The sequence below is a fragment of the Artemia sp. Qi Xiang Cuo genome, chromosome 17 (assembly GCF_049724085.1).
Source record: "Artemia sp. Qi Xiang Cuo chromosome 17, ASM4972408v1, whole genome shotgun sequence".
NCBI classification, from domain to species: domain Eukaryota; kingdom Metazoa; phylum Arthropoda; class Branchiopoda; order Anostraca; family Artemiidae; genus Artemia; species Artemia sp. Qi Xiang Cuo.
This window is the reverse complement of record NC_142810.1, coordinates 25,324,977-25,343,338: the sequence shown is the minus strand read 5'-3', so window position 1 is coordinate 25,343,338 and position 18,362 is coordinate 25,324,977. Positions and strand designations below refer to the sequence as shown.

Here is an 18,362-nt window from a genome sequence, read left to right as displayed (position 1 = left end):
CAAATTCTACATCACCTAATTTCATGCCTCCTACCCCTGGGATATGAGTTTCTGAAACTCCTAATAAATTCAGTTTGAATCGTCTGAATTCGTCAGTTAAAATGTGGATACAATAGTCATTTTTTAATGTCGTAACATTCCAAGTTCCAATTTTCATGTTCTTTAAATCATTGAAATTATTTTCGCCTCAGGAAAAGCAATGATCCCGGATACCAGTTCAGGACGGCGATCACATATCTTCTCAAGTCTACACCGAAGTGCTTAAGCCGGCTTAGAACCGGACAGCAAGAAGTCCCTGGGACCTCCATGAATGGAGGCTTTATGCAATCCTGAACCCATCTTGGCCACAACATGGTTTTCAGCACTTGGCGATGCTCTTCTATCAACAAGAGTCAAAATCCCGCACAGGCAGTCTCAAGCCTATTACCTCCAACTCATTATATATTCATGCTTACAAATATTATGCTGCTACAGGGAGGCAACCCATAAGAGATAAATTAGCTAGGAAAATGTTTTTCAGCCCAAAGACGCCCATAAAAAAATACCAAGCCCAGAAAAATTGTCCATTAGTCAGAATCCCGTGCGAATGCCGTGTCGGTTACTAGGCTATAATTTTTTCGAGGGGCGCCACTCGTCAAGTGGGACTAGAGTTGACCGCAAGGTCCCCAGTCTTGCAGGTACCCCGAAAAGGTCGAGGCATCCCTTTGCAGAGGCCGTTGTCCATAGATCTGGATCTTATGCCCTGTCACAGTTGTCCTCCTATAGAGGATCCTCCCGCGATGGTGTTCTGCATCACCATGTAATTTAACCCATTACTGGGAGAAGGTTTGCAACTCATGGGACTTGTGGACAAACCAATGGGTCCTTTTGAGTATACATTTGAGGGGCCTTCTTCCTCCTCCGCCTGTATTTATGACCCCGGGCGATGAAGTCCCAGATTCTATTATGGACCCCCAGGGTCAAGGTCCCCCCTTGGTCCGTGCCTCCTATGGGGGTACCCTAACACGCAAACTACTTATAAATATATATAACTCACTGAATATATAAGTTATATAAAGAAATACATAACTCACTGACATATTTAACCTACTAATTATAAATATATATAACTCACTGAATATATAAGTTATATACAGAATAATATAACTCACTGAAATATTTAGCCTACTACTTATAAATATATATAACTCACTGACTATATAAGTTATATACAGAAATATATAACTCACTGAAATATTTAACCTACTACTTATAAATATATATATAACTCACTGAATATATAAGTTATATACAGAAATATATAACTCACTGAAATATTTAACCTACTACTTATAAATATATATATAAGTCGCTGAATATCTAAGTTATATACAGAAATATATAACTCACTGAAATATTTAACCTACTACTTATAAATATATATAACTCACTAAATATATAAGTTATATACAGAAATATATAACTCACTGACATATTTAACCTACTACTTATAAATATATATAACTCACTGACTATACAAGTTATATACACAAATATAGAACTCACTGAAATATTTAACATACTACTTATAAATATATATAACTCATTGAATATATAAGTTATATACAGAAATATATAACTCACTGAAATATTTAACCTACTACTTATAAATATATATAACTCACTGAATATATAAGTTATATACAGTAATATATAACTCACTGAAATATTTAACCTACTACTTATAAATATATATTACTCACTGACTATATAAGTTATATACAGAAATATATAACTCACTGAAATATTTAACCTACTACTTATAAATTTATATAACTCACTGATTATATGAGTTATATACAGAAATATATAACTCACTGAAATATTTAACCTACTACTTATAAATATATATAACCTACTGACTATATAAGTTATATACAGAAATATATAACTCACTGACATATTTTACCTACTACTTATAAATATATATAACTCACTGACTATATAAGTTATATACAGAAATATATAACTCACAGACACATTTAACCTACTACTTATTAATATATATAACTCACTGAATATATAAGTTATATACAGAAATATATAACTCACTGAAATATTTAACCTACTACTTATAAATATATATAACTCACTGAATATATAAGTTATATACAGAAATATATAACTCACTGAAATATTTAACCTACTACTTATAAATATATATAACTCACTGAATATATAAGTTATATACAGAAATATAGAACTCACTGAAATATTTAACCTACTACTAATAAATATATATCACTCACTAAATATATAAGTTATATACAGAAATATACAACTCACTGAAATATTTACGCTACTACTTATAAATACATATAACTCACTCAATATATAAGTTATATACAGAAATATATAACTCACTGACTATATAAGTTATTTACAGAAATATATAACTCACTGAAATATTTAACCTACTACTTATAAATATATATAACTCACTGAATATTCAAGTTATATACAGAAATATATAACTCACTGAAATATTTAACCTACTACTTATAAATACATATAACTCAATGAATATATAAGTTATATACAGAAATATATAACTCACTGAAATATTTAACCTACTACTTATAAATATATAAAACTCACTGAATATATAAGTTATATACAGAAATATATAACTCACTGAAATATTTAAACCTACTACATATAAATATATATAACTCACTGAATATATAAGCTATATACAGAAATATATAACTCACTGAAATATTTAACCTACTACTTATAAATATATAACTCACTTATTATATAAGTTATATACAGAAATATAGAACTCACTGAAATATTTAACCTACTACTTATAAATATATATAACTCACTGAATATATAAGTTATATACAGAAATATATAACTCACTGAAATATTTAACCTACTTCTTATCAATATATATAACTCACTGACTATATAAGTTATATACAGAAATATATAACTCACTGACATATTTTACCTACTACTTATAAATATATATAACTCACTGACTATATAAGTTATATACAGAAATATATAACTCACAGACATATTTAACCTACTACTTATTAATATATATAACTCACTGAATATATAAGTTATATACAGAAATATATAACTCACTGAAATATTTAACCTACTACTTATAAATATATATAACTCACTGAATATATAAGTTGTATACAGAAATATATAACTCACTGAAATATTTAACCTACTACTTATAAATATATATAACTCACTGAATATATAAGTTATATACAGAAATATAGAACTCACTGAAATATTTAACCTACTACTAATAAATATATATCACTCACTAAATATATAAGTTATATACAGAAATATATAACTCACTGAAATATTTAAGCTACTACTTATAAATACATATAACTCACTCAATATATAAGTTATATACAGAAATATATAACTCACTGACTATAAGTTATTTACAGAAATATATAACTCACTGAAATATTTAACCTACTACTTATAAATATATATAACTCACTGAAATATTTAACCTACTACTTATAAATACATATAACTCACTGAATATATAAGTTATATACAGAAATATATAACTCACTGAAATATTTAACCTACTACTTATAAATATATATAACTCACTGAATATAAAAGTTATATACAGAAATATATAACTCACTGAAATATTTAACCTACTACTTATAATACATATAACTCACTGAATATATAAGTTATATACAGAAATATATAACTCACTGAAATATTTAACCTACTTCTTATAAATATATATAACTCACTGAATATATAAGTTATATACAGAAATATATAACTCACTGAATATATAAGCTATATACAGAAATATATAACTCACTGACATATTTAACCTACTACTTATAAATATATATAACTCACTGATTATATAAGTTATATACAGAAATATAGAACTCACTGAAATATTTAACCTACTACTTATAAATATATATATATAACTCACGGAATATATAAGTTATATACAGAAACATATAACTCACTGACATTTTTAACCTACTACTTATAAATATATATAGCTCACTGACTATATAAGTTATATACAGAAAAACTAATAACTCACTGAAATATTTAACCTACTACTTATAAATACATATAACTCACTGAATATATAAGTTATATACAGAAATATATAACTCACTGAAATATTTAACCTACTACTTATAAATATATATAACTCACTGAATATATAAGTTATATACAGAAATATATAAGAATAATTCTGAATAATTTCGACATTTTTGGGGTTGTCTTTGTGCCCCTTTACTCATACTTTCAATTTTTTTTCAAGGAACAATAAGCTGTTTAACGTTATTTTGCGTGTTTGTTTAAACCATATAGTGACCTAGTTAATTATTAAGTAAATTATTTTTCAAATGAAAGCTGAGACGGTATCCTATCAAGGTGGTATCCAGGGGGGGGTAGGGAGGTATTACATTTAAATGATAATATCTCGCAATTTTTTTCCGAAAGCAGGGATCTCAAAAAGTTATTTTTTTTTAATTCAAAGCAGAGACGGCATCCTATGAAGGTGGTATCCAGAGGGGGGGGGGGGTAGTCAGCTGTCATATTTAAATGATAATACCTCTATTTTTTGAAAGCAGGGGTGCCAATAAGTTAATTATTTTGTTTAATTTAAAGCAGAGACGGTATCCTATCAAGATGGTATCCAGAGGGGGGGGCATAGGGAGTTATTATATCTAAGTGATAGTGCCTTGATTTTTTTTTATTGAAAGCAGGGATGCCAAAAAGTTGAAAAGTTTACAAAAATTAACAAGATTTTCGTGAGTTATACTTGATACAGCACTTGCACGGTTTTATCGTCCAAAGGGAAAGGGACATATGTGTCCCTTGCCAGATATTGCGAAATCTAACAAGGTTTTCAGAGATTAAAATTCCATGACAAAAGGCTTACTGGTTTTCAAACAATTCGTGGTAATGAACTGTAAGTAAGGAGCGACTCGGCTCAATAGTAACCGAAACTCCAAAAACGGAATTTTAATACCAATAGATACATCAAAAGAATCAGATTTTAATGCTGATTTCAAATATATAAGTTTCATCAAGTTTAGTCCTACCCATCAAAAGTTACGTGCCTGAGAAAAGTTGCTTTATGCAACGTTCTTCGTAAGCAGCAAACTCAAATAAAATCTTTTTCGCTTCCAGGATAGCCTCCTTCTCGAAAAACTGCTCGTAAGATCGTACCAACGAGGCCGATTTAATTGCTGTCTGCATTGAACGTGTGACGTAATTAAGCACCAGATTATGCAAAAATTCACCACTCATTGCTGCACCTTATTCCAAAAGAAATGTCCGATTTCAGTCTAAGTCGGTATCGGTGGGAAAAATAACAAGATGCATAGATGCACAAATAAGCGAGGGAAGCGTAGGCTCCTGCTATCGATTCCCTGCAGTTTAAGGAAGACACACTCCCAGCAGGTACTACGACGCTTGCCACAGATTACCTCCCCTCTTCTGCTCGCTTATTAATGATATTAGCAATAACAACTAACTAACTAATCAATCAAAATAATTTGACAATAATTGTCGTAGGAGTATCTTTCACTTGTTGGAATGTTGAGTAGTCATTCAGTAATAAAATCATTCAGGTCTGTAATCCCTTGCCAGATATTGCAAAATCTAACAAGCTTCTCATAGATTAAAATTCACTGAAAAAAAGCTTACTGGTTTTCAAACAATTTGTGGTAACGACCCGGTTAGGAGCGACCCGGCTCAATAGTAACCGAAACTCTAAAAAACAGAATTTTAATACCAATAGATACATCAAAAGAATGAATTTTTATGCTGATTTCAAATATATAAGTTTCATCAAGTTTAGTCCTACGCATCAAAAGTTACGTGCCTGAGAAAAGTTGCCTTATTTTTGAAAAAAAGGGGGAACACCCCCTAAAAGTAATAAAACCTTAGTGAAAATCATACCATCAGATTCAGCGTATCAGAGAACCCTACTGCAGTGGTTTCAAGCTCCTAACTGCAAAAATGCGGAATTTTGTATATTTTGCCAGAAGAAAGGTCACGGATGCGTGTTTTCTTTTTTTCTCCAAGGGATGATCGTATCGACCCAGTGGTTTTAGAATATGGTGGGAGGGCTCATTCGAACGGAAACTAAAAGTTCGAGTGCCTACTTTAAGTGACCAAAAAAATTGAGGGCAACTAGCCCCTTCCCACGCTCAATTTTTTCCCAAACTCACCTGATCAAAATTTTAAGGTAGCCATTTTGTTCAGCATGGTCGAAAATAAAATGACTATGACTTTCAGTATGAATTAATCCCCCAAAGTCCCCTGGGGGAGGGCTGACACTTATAAACTTTACCCAATGTTTACATATAGCATTGGTTATTGGGAAGTATACAGACGTCTTCAGGGGATTTTTTTTGTTAGTGGGGGGTGAGGGTTGGGGGTTATTTGGGAAGATCTTTCCATGGGGGAAGGGACATCGCTATGAAGGGGGTGCCGGATTTCCCAGCATTATTTAAACAAACGATCAGAAATTAAATATAAAAAAAAACAAGTCTTTCAACTGAAAGTAAGGAGCAATTTCAAAAGTTATAACTGAACAGGAATTATTTCGTATATGATTGGGTTTTCCCCTAGTCAATACCTCGCTCTTTAAGCCAAATATTTTTTAGTACTTTCATAAGAGCTATTTATTCTAATTAACGGCCTTTGTGATTAAGAGGTCATTTTAAAGAATTGGAACAAAATTCGAACTTTATCATAAAGAGCGAGATATTGACTAGGGGGGGGGGGGGGAGCGAACCTCATAATATACGTATTAAAAAAATATGAATATGGAAGTTCGTTACGTAAATTAAAACATAAGTTACGTATATTTATTATTAATAAAAACGTTCGTAAATAAAATTAAAGAACTTTCGAGAAAACCATTTAACCAAATAAAAGTAAAATTAATATGCAAATTTTGTTTTAATTATTTATATACGGTGAGCATCATCAAAACCTAAATTAATTCAAAAACGTTCAAAAAATTAAATAAAAAAATAGTTTTTTTTTACTGAAAGTAAGGAGCGACATTAAAACTTAAAAATGAGCAGAAATTATTCCGTATATGAAAGGGGCAGTCCCCTCAACGCCTCTCTCTTTACGCTAAAGTTTGACTCGTTCTCACAACTCTATTTTTTTAAACAATAAAAAACTTTAGCGTAAAGAGCGAGGCGCTGAGGAGGGGACAGCCCCTTTCATATACGGAATAATTTCTGTTCGTTTTAAGTTTTAATCTTGCTCCTTACTTTCAGTTAAAAAAAACTAGTTTTTTTAATTTAATTTTTCATAGTTAAAATCCAATTCCAAACAGATGTTTTCACGCCGAACTCAGAAATAAATCCACAACTAGTTCGTTGGTTTCCTATAAAGGAAATCAAATCAATGAGAAAATTTGTCTTGGCAATTATATGCAATTTGTATGCAATTATAGATTAGTTAATTTCTCTTGGTTTCTCACATTTTCCTTGTACAGGTTAAATTTATCACCTTATTTATTCATGCCGATTTTATTATATGAGTGGCGAATTATTAACGTCTTGCACTTTTTTCGGCAGTTTTTAGTTCCCTACGTAAATTAAGGGGACCGAGTTTCTATTGGTGAAAAGAAAGACATTTTTTTAAGAGCTTTAATTTTATTTATACCGAGAAATTATTCTATTCTATTGACAATAAAATTACATTGAAATGTGCTTTTTAAAATTTTAGCACATATACTCATCTTGAAGAAAAATAATTTTGATTATTGATAAACATTTCAATAAAAATTCGACTACTGACAGAATCAAACATGCGACCTTTGGATTCGACGACGCGCTATCTTCTGCACTAAGCCAGCTTGTATATACTAATAAAGAAACAAAATGATAAGAGGAGCATATGAATATGGCGTCATTTACATGAAAAATATTGTCTTACAACTAAGGCTTTGAATGAATTTCCCCGAAGTCATAACCTATCTAGATTTTTTTTTTTCACAGAAAAATGTTGGTATAACAGTGTATAGAGTAAAAAAAAAGCATAGGCTATTTGTCTGTATATAATTATTGTAATTATTGTATATATATATATATATATATATATATATATATATATATATATATATATATATATATATATATATATATATAATTATTGTTCATTTAAACATTTTCAATATATTTTTAGGTTGAAGTTGTCCAACAATGTGAGGAAATTAGAAATGAATTACGTGCAAAGATACGAAAAATAAAGTAAAACATTACTGTACATAAAATTTCTGTTTTTTCGTCGACATTTATTAACCTGATTTTTATTATATTAATTTAGAGAATTAGTTTTACTAGATTGTTCAGCACTAATTAGACTAATAAATTAATTTTTTAGTTTTATACTTATTGTTTTTACAGTATATTATATAGAATTAATTAGATTAATTTGCCCATTTATTGATTCAATTTAGATTAAATAATTAGATTATTTGAGATTAATTAGATTAGTTTTATTAGATTAGGTTATTTTTATATTAATTTTTCTTAGTTTAGATTATTTATTAGATTAATTAGCCTATTAAATGTATGCATTTTGACAGGTGATTTTATCTATTCTCCACAGAGCCTGTGCTCCCATGTTGGATGTGTATCGAGTTTGTTAAGAGCCTTTCAGACCAAAAACTTTTCTTACGTTTTCCCTTCAGACTGACAATTTTATGGATTGCTACGGTGCTTACGGTCAAACTTAGCAAAAGTACGCACTCCGTAACATAAGAAAATTACGTATGAAACAGAGTTGAAATTTGCTCAACTTTACGTCAATAGAAACGTAGAAACATAATTTAGAGAAAATTTCGATTATGATCTAACCTAATTACTGTGTCAAATAAAGGTACGGGTCAGATAGGACATTACTGAGTCAATTAAAGAGAGAGGGCAGATAGGACGTTACTGTGTCAATTAAAGGTAGGGGGCAGATAGGACATTGCTGTGTTAATTAAAGAGAGAGGGCAGATAGGACATTACTGTGTCAATTAAAGGTACGGGGCAGATAGGACATTAATGTGTCAATTAAAGTGAGGGGGCAGATAGGACATTACTTTGTCAATTAAAGGTAAGGGGCAGATAGGACATTACTGTATCAATTAAAGAGAGAGGGCAGAGAGGACATTACTGTGTTGATTAAAGGTACGGGGCAGATATGACACTGTGTCAATTAAAGAGAGAGGGCAGATAGGACATTACTGTGTCAATCTAAATGAGAGGGCAGATAGGACATTACTGTGTCAATTAAAGGGAGGGGGCAGATAGGACATTACTTTGTCAATTAAAGGTACGGGGCAGATAGGACATTACTGTATCAATTAAAGAGAGAGGGCAGATAGGACATTACTGTGTCGATTAAAGGTACGGGGCAGATATGACACTGTGTCAATTAAAGAGAGAGGGCAGATAGGACATTACTGTGTCAATCTAAATGAGAGGGCAGATAGGACATTACTGTGTCAAAAGGTACGGTGCAGATTGGACATTACTGTGTCTATTAAAGGTAGCAGGCAGATAGGTCATTACTGTGTCAATTAAAGAGAGAGGGCAGATAAGAAATTAATGGTGAGCAGGCAGATAGGACATTACTGTGTCAATTAAAGGTAGCAGGCAGATAGGACATTACTGTATCAATTAAAGGGAGAGGGCAGATAGGACATTAATGTGTTAATTAAAGGTACGGGGTAGATAGGACATTACTGTGTCAATTAAAGAGAGAGGGCAGATAGGACATTACTGTGTCAATTAAAGGTACGGAGCAGATAGGAAATTACTGTGTCAGTCTAAATGAGAGGGCGGATAGGATATTCATGTGTCAATTAATGGTACGGGGCAGATAGGGCATTACTATGTCAATTAAAGGTACGGGGCAGAGAAGACATTCCCGTGTCAATTAAAGAGAGGGAAGATAGGACATTACTATGTCAATTAAAGGTATTGGGCAGATAGGACATAACTGTGTCAATTAAAGAGAAAGGGCAGATAGGGCATTACTGCGTCAATTAAAGGTACCGGGCTAATAGGAAATTACTGTGTCAATTAAAGGTGCGGGGCAGATAGGACATTACTATGTCAATCTAAATGAGAGGGTAGATAGGACATTAATGTCTCAATTAAAGGTACGGGGCAGATAGGACATTGCTGTGTCAATTAAAGAGAGGAAAAATAGGACATTACTGTGTCAATTAAAGGTATGGGGCAGATAGGACATAAATGTGTCAATTAAAGAGAAAGGGCAGATAGGGCATTACTGCGTCAATTAAAGGTACCGGGCAAATAGGAAATTACTGTGTCAATTAAAGGTAGCAGGCAGACAGGCCATTACTGTGTCAATTAAAGGTACGGGGCAGAGAGGACATTACTGTGTCAATGTAAATGAGAGGGCAGATAGGACATTAATGTGCAATTAAGGGTACGGGGCAGATAAGACATTGCCATGTCAATTAAAGAGAGGGAAGATAGGACATTACTATATCAATTAAAGGTATGGGGCAGATAGGACATAACTGTGTCAATTAAAGAGAAAGGGCAGATAGGGCATTACTGCGTCAATTAAAGGTACCGGGCAAATAGGAAATTACTGTGTCAATTAAAACAACAAATAAATCGACCTTGAAAAGGGGGTCATTGACCCGTTTGTGGAGATACATTCTTTTGATAACCGAATTATGTATATCTTGGAGTCGAAAGGGCTTCCCTACTACAGTATATTTTTTAGCCAGAGGTAGTGCAGAGCGAAACAGCTTAGCAAACCAACTTCCAAGACCATAGCCAGACATTGATGAGCGACCTTTGTAATAGTCCATTCCATTTCTCAGTTGTCTTGGGCCAAAAGTATTAACATAGCAGTCAATATCAGGACAAATGGATACCCCTTTTCTATTAGACATCTTGTTTATTTTTAACACCGACAACGATGGGTCGAAAATGGCATGTAATCACAGCCAAACCTTTTGATATTGCTAGAGGATCACCTAATTCAGTTCTTAGCGTTAACTGGCAGAGTTCCAAATAGGAAGTGTTTAAGGGGATATACTGAAGTTGCATTATATTGTACTGATGAATATGATCTTGATTGGTTTTTCGTTCATGAACTCGTAGGAGGGGGACAGTGCTATTGCCAATTCTGGATGTTTCAACAAATGAAGCATAAAGAAATATACAAGTGTCCGTGGAGAAGGCCGGTGGGTGTCAACAAAAATAATATTAGTGTTTCCGGCATTTTTACCATTGATTATATTAAGTTTAAAGCCAAGAACATCTTTTAGATTATCCTTGAGAATAACCTTTGCAGTGACAATGGTTGAACTAATTTAGATTTTACCCTCTTCCTTTGAATAGTTGAAATGTAAGGCTCTTTTTTTACGAGTGGAAATTCTTTTATTGATAGAACGGCATAAATAATTCATGCAAGTGAGTTCCTCGTATGGTAATACAACGTATGAATAATCCATCCAATTGATCTTTTGAATGTTATGCTGTTCGTTAAAGGCTGGTGGCCAATCATAGGGTCTAATTTTTATATCGTATTTGCGATCTTTTTCACAGGATATCATAGATGTTTTTGAGAATACAGTCGACAAGAGCCACTTCATACGCGCCGTCGAATTTGATAGTGGGGGAGAGTGTCGTCCAAAAATCACTTGTTTTATTCAAATCATTGTAGAGAGGGTCGGAGACATTGGACATGAATGTCACACAAAAATCATTGGGCATTGTTAACGTCTTAAACTGCAACCCAAGAATCAAAATCAGAGTTGTATCCTAGCCAACGAACAAGCAACTGTTTTTTGCCCCTACGAGTACGGCTCTTTAATATCTTTTCAATTTGATGAATTTAACTACTGTTTCTTACTTTTTGTAGTTCATATTCATAAAAACCGCCGAGAATCTCATTATCTTTGGTGTTTCGCAGACGATATGTCGTGGATTCGGTGTCTAGGATTTTTGACCCTTTAGGAAGTTCAGTGGACCGTAAATAATTCACCTTTTCAAAAATATTGGTGGTTCTATTAATTCGAACAGTATCGCCAACATAAAATTTTTTCTTCACATTTTTTTTCACTGGAATATTGATAAAGAAAAGTGTCAAATGTATTTTTAGTACAATGAAATTCCTGGGGGCTAACATTGAACATGATCGATGAGGTTGTTGGTTATATATTTGCATTATTGTATCTAAATCATGAATAAAAGTAGCAGTATTTTTCAGTGTACAATATCTCGGAATTAATAGACGAGTCTTTCTTATCAATCATTCAGCCAATGCAGCCTTTATCGGAATGTCACTATGATAGAGCTTTGTATTATATTTCAATGGAACCTTTTACACATGTGGATTAGCGAATTCGCTACCGCGATCACTTTGAATTTTTCTATAGCAATCTTGTTCAAGAATACTTTCTAAAGCCTGAGGAACTCCAACACCTCACTTTAATTGGTATGGAATAGAATGTGCATAGCGAATAAAAACACTGATTGCAACTAAAATATATTTTTAGGGTATACTGTACTATCTTTGAATCTAATTTAAAAATAAAAGATATGTTTCCAATATATACAGTTAGAATAAGTCTTTAATTCGTCGATATTCTTGGCCACGAAACCTGCGAATCTAATGTAGAGAGTAACTCGGTTCATTACTTAGATATCCATCTACCTTTTCTAAAATGCTGCTTCTGCTGCTGTTGCCACCGACGTCAGAGGCAACTTTAGAAAGTAATGTGGGGGAACTTAAACTTCACACTTCACCAATATTTTCATAGACATGTTTTAAAACTTCATCCAATTTGAACGCAAACACGTAGTGTAACGCCCACTAAACTTTTACACACTGGAGGGTGGTGCTTGTGACGGTGAGTTGATATCAATACGTCTTCGCTTTTGTCTAGCCATCATCATCGTCTTCGTCGGTGTTATCAAATCATTGCTGCTGCTGCTGCTAGGAGTGCTAGTATTTTCCAAGATTGATTTAAAATCTTCTTCCTTTTCTTCTTTTTTAAACGTTGCTGGCGATGTTAGAGGGCTTACACTTCTACTATATTCCCTTAATTTCTTTAGAATTCGCTTATTGCCAATAAGACTTTTCGGGAAGTTTGATGTATTTAGAAAGCTGTATAGATTGTTGTCAAATGATAAAATTCCTTCACGATTTGTAACCATATCACAAATAAAATCAAGTCGATTATAACTTTTTCCCTGAATTATAATTCGTTTCCCTGTGCTATCGACTTGAATTTGATTATCATCATCACTTTCCAACATGAGATATGTTAATACTCTTTTACTGTTCCCGATAGGTGTGCGACAGTAGGTTTCCAATTGATGTCACTATTGAATTCAATTCCTTCTCCTTTGATTGTGTTGTTGTTGCTGCAGTATCTTGAGGAGATGTTTTCTTATTTGGGGAGGATCAGTGACATTGACGGTGGGTCTCTCACGATACGGTCTATGTTCGTCCACACGACGAGGTGCATCTTGAAGTAAAACTAGCTTTTTATCATCGGCAATAAATTTTCATCATTAATGAATTTGCTTAGATTGTCCTCAAAGTGTTCAATTGGTGAAAGGACAAGTTTTATTGGAGTCAATTTGTAGGGTTTAGCCATCTAGAGAAAATTGTTTACAAGTCTTGTGATTATTGATAGTAAAAGTGTAAAAAAGCTACCGCCCGCTTGAAGGAGACATTTTCTTTTAAAATTTTTCATTTTTCTTTGCAAGTCAAGGCACGAACAGCGGAATAATTTTGTTTTGTTTCATATCGGACACCTTCTGACAAGTGTATATTGCCCTCAGTTAGATTTAAACAAAGTTCAGATAATAGATTAATAAAATTCTTTGTCAGCACCATGCTTGAGTACGGCCTTGCTGAATGGGGGCTTTGAAGTGCTTAGTACGGAAAATAAAAAATTAGAACGGAAATTTTCATGTAGTTTCTTCTGTGTCATGATGGCAACTAATAGCTCTTTCTTCTCTTCACCGGAAGATATACAGTAATTTCTTTGTCGAAAATATCTGTGACTACACGCAAATCCTCGGGTGTATACTGATTAAGATCCAGCAAAATGTACCCATAGGGCTTATTTGTCGCCTTACTTTACGTTGAAAGTAGAAATTTGGGGGCACCCGGGTATATTTGCTTATTGAGAATTATTAGAGAACTTGAATCACGAACAACATGGTAGATAATATAGACAGTGCAGTTCAAAGCAAGTTTCCTCATACACTTGCTCTGATGAAACAGATTGTATAGAACTAGGGTTATGGCAATGTGTTCACGATGAGAGCGAACAGTAAACAGTTGTAGCATTTTCTTTGAGAATTGTTCAATGGATTCAGCTAAATAATCAATAATCAGCCAAGAGTTTGGCTCAATACTATTGAAAACGTCAAGTCTCCGTTTGAATTGTATTGGCATAGATATAGCAGTGGCAATAGCTTTTATTTGGTCATAGGACTCTTGCCAAATACTATAGCAATAGTAAATTTTCTTTGGTTTTTCCAAAAACATTGTATTACAATTTTTAATTATTGAAGGCCGGCTCGCGGCCGGAACCCCCGCCCCCTGGGGCCGAAGGCCGGGACGGGCTGGGACCCCTCACCCCTCGGGGCCAGAAAGCGGTCCGCTGCGGCAGAAAAAAATCTGCATGCAATAGCAGCAGCAAAAGTTAAATGATGATGATGATGATCGCATCGAATATAGATTTTAGATTATATCGGAAAATGCTGTCCCCCTACCCATCAAGTATTAGTACCATTTTTGAATTCAAGTTAATTTATCCAGACCGAGTAGTTTTCGATAGTCCATACATTCAACTCGATCTGAAATACGGTAGTGACCATGGGGGGGGGGGTACCTTCACACCATCCTCGAGTAAATAGACCTTGTCGGATATGCAAGACATGGCATTTTTTGTCCATTCTAACAGTATAATTTTTAAATTGTAGAGAGCGAATTGCCATTACTTTTGCTCTTGGCGCTAGACTACTCTCCACACAGTTTCTGTAGACACTCGTGTCGAAATTATTTTTTACAAAGTGTGTAGGCACCTCTTTATACGCTTGTTTATATCTTTATTGTGTGTTTTTACAAAGTATACTTTTGAACTGGGAATAGCCCAAATGGCTGTTAATTTACCTATCATATCAGATTTTAACATTAACAATTGATTAGGGGCCTGGTTTTTTACCAAATCGAGATAGATGCTCTTATTCAAGTTCATGTAATCCATCCTTGATAGTCTATGTGGGCGCCATCTTCCAAATCTCTCAACAGATTCTTGGTTTTAAATCTTAACAATAAAGAATCTGTGTCTCCACAGTGCACTTGAACTTCCCCCTTCCTTGGTCATTCTAACTTAAACACATTGTAAAAGGACGACAGCATGAATTTCTTGGAAATTTCTAGTAATGAGGTTCCTCTCACAATATGCTTATTAAGAATAACAATTTTTCTTTTTATTTTCAGGAAAACAATATTCGGGTCTATGACAGTGAATGTTGTAAAGTTAGGATCGGCGATGATACGTGCACATTCTTGGGGAAAGGTTACAACGTCACAACGAGATCTGTTTCGTACGCTTTCACACATTTTTTCAAAAGCTGAATTTAAAATAAGTTTATACATTTCTTTTTTAACTTAATTTTTGCCTGTGAATGTTTACTGACAAAAGAGTCAGTAAACATTTTCAAGTAGGGTTTCTGATCGAATTGCAGAACTCTGTGTATCTTTTTAACCCTGAAACAATTGGTCACCATCCACCGCAATAGCACATGGTGAACAACTAAATTATGCTTTGGGTCAAAATCTGCAGTTATTTTTTTTTTGGAGGGGGTCCAATGCTGCCCATTTCCTCTAACAAAGACCGATTTTATGGACACAAAGAGCTTTTGGTCACTGGTCTATTGAAACTCGGAAAAACAATATCTTTGACAGAGTCGTGGAGTTCGAATGGTATGTATACTTCAATTTAAAAATAACATCCTTAGGAACCATTTTCCTCGACAGTTTGAAAGTCGGGGAAATCTAGGGAACAAGGATTTTCAATCTATTTATAAATGCCACACGTTGAACTGTAGTGACACATTGACGAGGGATATAGTAAGTTCATGTCCAGAAAAACAGCATTGGACTTTACACCAACAACAGAGTTCTGCCCATTTGGATAAGTTGTTAAGACGCGATCGCCATGAAAAACATATCCCCCCTCATAGATCTTTCAACAAATAAGTGTTGGTCCTCATCAGTGTTCAAACCTATTTCTTCCCTACTGATTTTTATAAATAAGTCCAACACGAGGTGTGGTGTTGAAAAGTAATAGCCAATGTCTAGCCCAAATTCTGAATAAATTTGGTTTGTGTTCTTGCAGACAATCATAGGCAGCGCGCTAGCGCTGCCTAAGTAAAGAACGATGTGGGCACAATGTGCTGTTTTTTGGTTCTCTATACCCGGGAACTTCGTATCGAAGAAGTTGTCGTAGAAACTTCAAAAAGGGCTCATTCGATTGGAAATTGGACTGGCTAGTGCCCTTTTTAATAGTCGAAAGTGATTGGAGGGCAACTAGCACCCCCGCACATCATTCCCCCAATCACATCCAAACTAAATTTTGAGATAGCCATTTTGTTCAGCGTAGTAGATTCCTTACAGAAATTATGTTTTGAGGAGGACATTCCCCCACAGCCCTTAGGGCAAGGGTTGTAAACTATGCCCTGAGGGCATATAAGGTTTTTATAGAAGACGTTGTCGTAGAAACTTCAAAACAGGCTCATTCGATTGGAAATTCAAAGGGCTAGTACCCTTTTTAATAGTCGAAAGCGATTGGAGGGCAACTAGCATCCCCCCACGCACATAATTCCCCCAATTATATTCAATCAACATTTTAAGATAGCCATTTTGTTCAGCGTAGTTGATTTCCAGATAGAAAATATGTTTTTGAGGAGGACCCTCCCCCACAACCCTCAGGGCAAGGGTTTTAAGTTATGCCCTGGAAGCATATAAGGTTTTTATAGAAGGTGTTGTCGTAGGAACTTCAAAACCGTCTCATTCGATTGGAAATTCAAAGGGCTAGTACCCTGTTTAATAGTCGAAAGTGATTGGAGGACAACTAGCCCCCCCCAAGCCCATCATTCCCCATAACACATCCAATCAAAATTTTTAGATAAACATTTTGTTCAGCGTAGTTGATTTCCAAATAGAAATTATGTTTTTGAGGAGGACACTCCCCCAAAACCCTCAGGGCAAGGGTTTTTAGTTAAGTCCTGGGGGCATATAAGGTTTTTACAGAAGTCGTTGTCGTAGAAACTTCAGAGCAGGCTCATTCGATTGGAAATTTAAAGGGCTAGTGCCCTGTTTAATAGTCGAAAGTGATTGGAGGGCAACAAGCCCCCCCCCACGCCCGTCATTCCCCCAAACATATCTAATCAAAATTTTGAGATATCCATTTTGTTCGGCGTAGTTGTTTTCCAGATAGAAAATATTTTTTTGAGGAGGACACTCCCTCACAACCCTTAGGGCAAGGGTTTTATCTTATGGCCTGGGGGCATATAAGGTTTTTATAGAAGGCGTTGTCGTAAAAACTTCAAAACAGGCTCATTTGATTGGAAATTCAAAGGGGTAGTACCCTTTTTAATAGTCGAAAGTGATTGGAGGGCACCTAGCCCCCCCCCACATACCGATCATTCCCCCAAACACATCCAATCAAAATTTTGAGATAGCCATTTTGTTCAGCGTACTTTATTTCCAGATAGAAAATATGTTTACGAGGAGGACACTCCCCCACAACCATCAGGGCAAGGGTTTTAAGTTATGCCCTGGGGGCATATAAGGTTCTTATAGAAGGCGTTGTCGTAGGAATTTCAAAACAGGGTCATTCGATTGGAAATTCAAAGGGATAGTACCCTTTTTAATAGTCGAAAGTGATTGAAGGGCAACTAGCCCCCCCAAGCCCATCATTCCCAATAACACATCCAATGAAAATTTGAAGATAGCTATTTTGTTAAGCGTAGTTGATTTCCAAATAGAAAATATGTTTTGGAGGAGGACACTCCACCGCAACCCTCAGGGCAAGGGTTTTAATTTATGCCCTGGGGGCATATAAGGTTTTTATAGAAGGCGCTGTCGTAGAAACTTCGAAACAGGCTCATTTGATTAGAAATTCAAAGGGCTAGTTCCCTTTTTAATAGTCAAAAGTGATTGGAGGGCAACTAGCCCCCCCCCCACACCGATCATTCCCCCAAACACATCCAATCAAAGTTTTGAGATAGCCATTT

General features: G+C 34.3%; 1 protein-coding gene across 2 annotated transcripts in view; it reads left to right on the top strand.

The window, feature by feature from the left end:
* Positions 1–18,362, top strand: part of LOC148942039 (uncharacterized) — a 532,991-nt gene that overhangs the window by 18,316 nt on the left and 496,313 nt on the right. The window contains exon 4 of one of the 2 annotated variants that reach the window (XM_089103686.1): positions 8,245–8,309. The exons of the other annotated variant lie outside the window; for it this stretch is intronic. Within the exon in view, the coding sequence (XP_088959812.1) occupies positions 8,245–8,309 (65 nt within the window). The remainder of the gene's footprint in view (positions 1–8,244; positions 8,310–18,362) is intronic. 2 annotated transcript variants of the gene reach the window in all.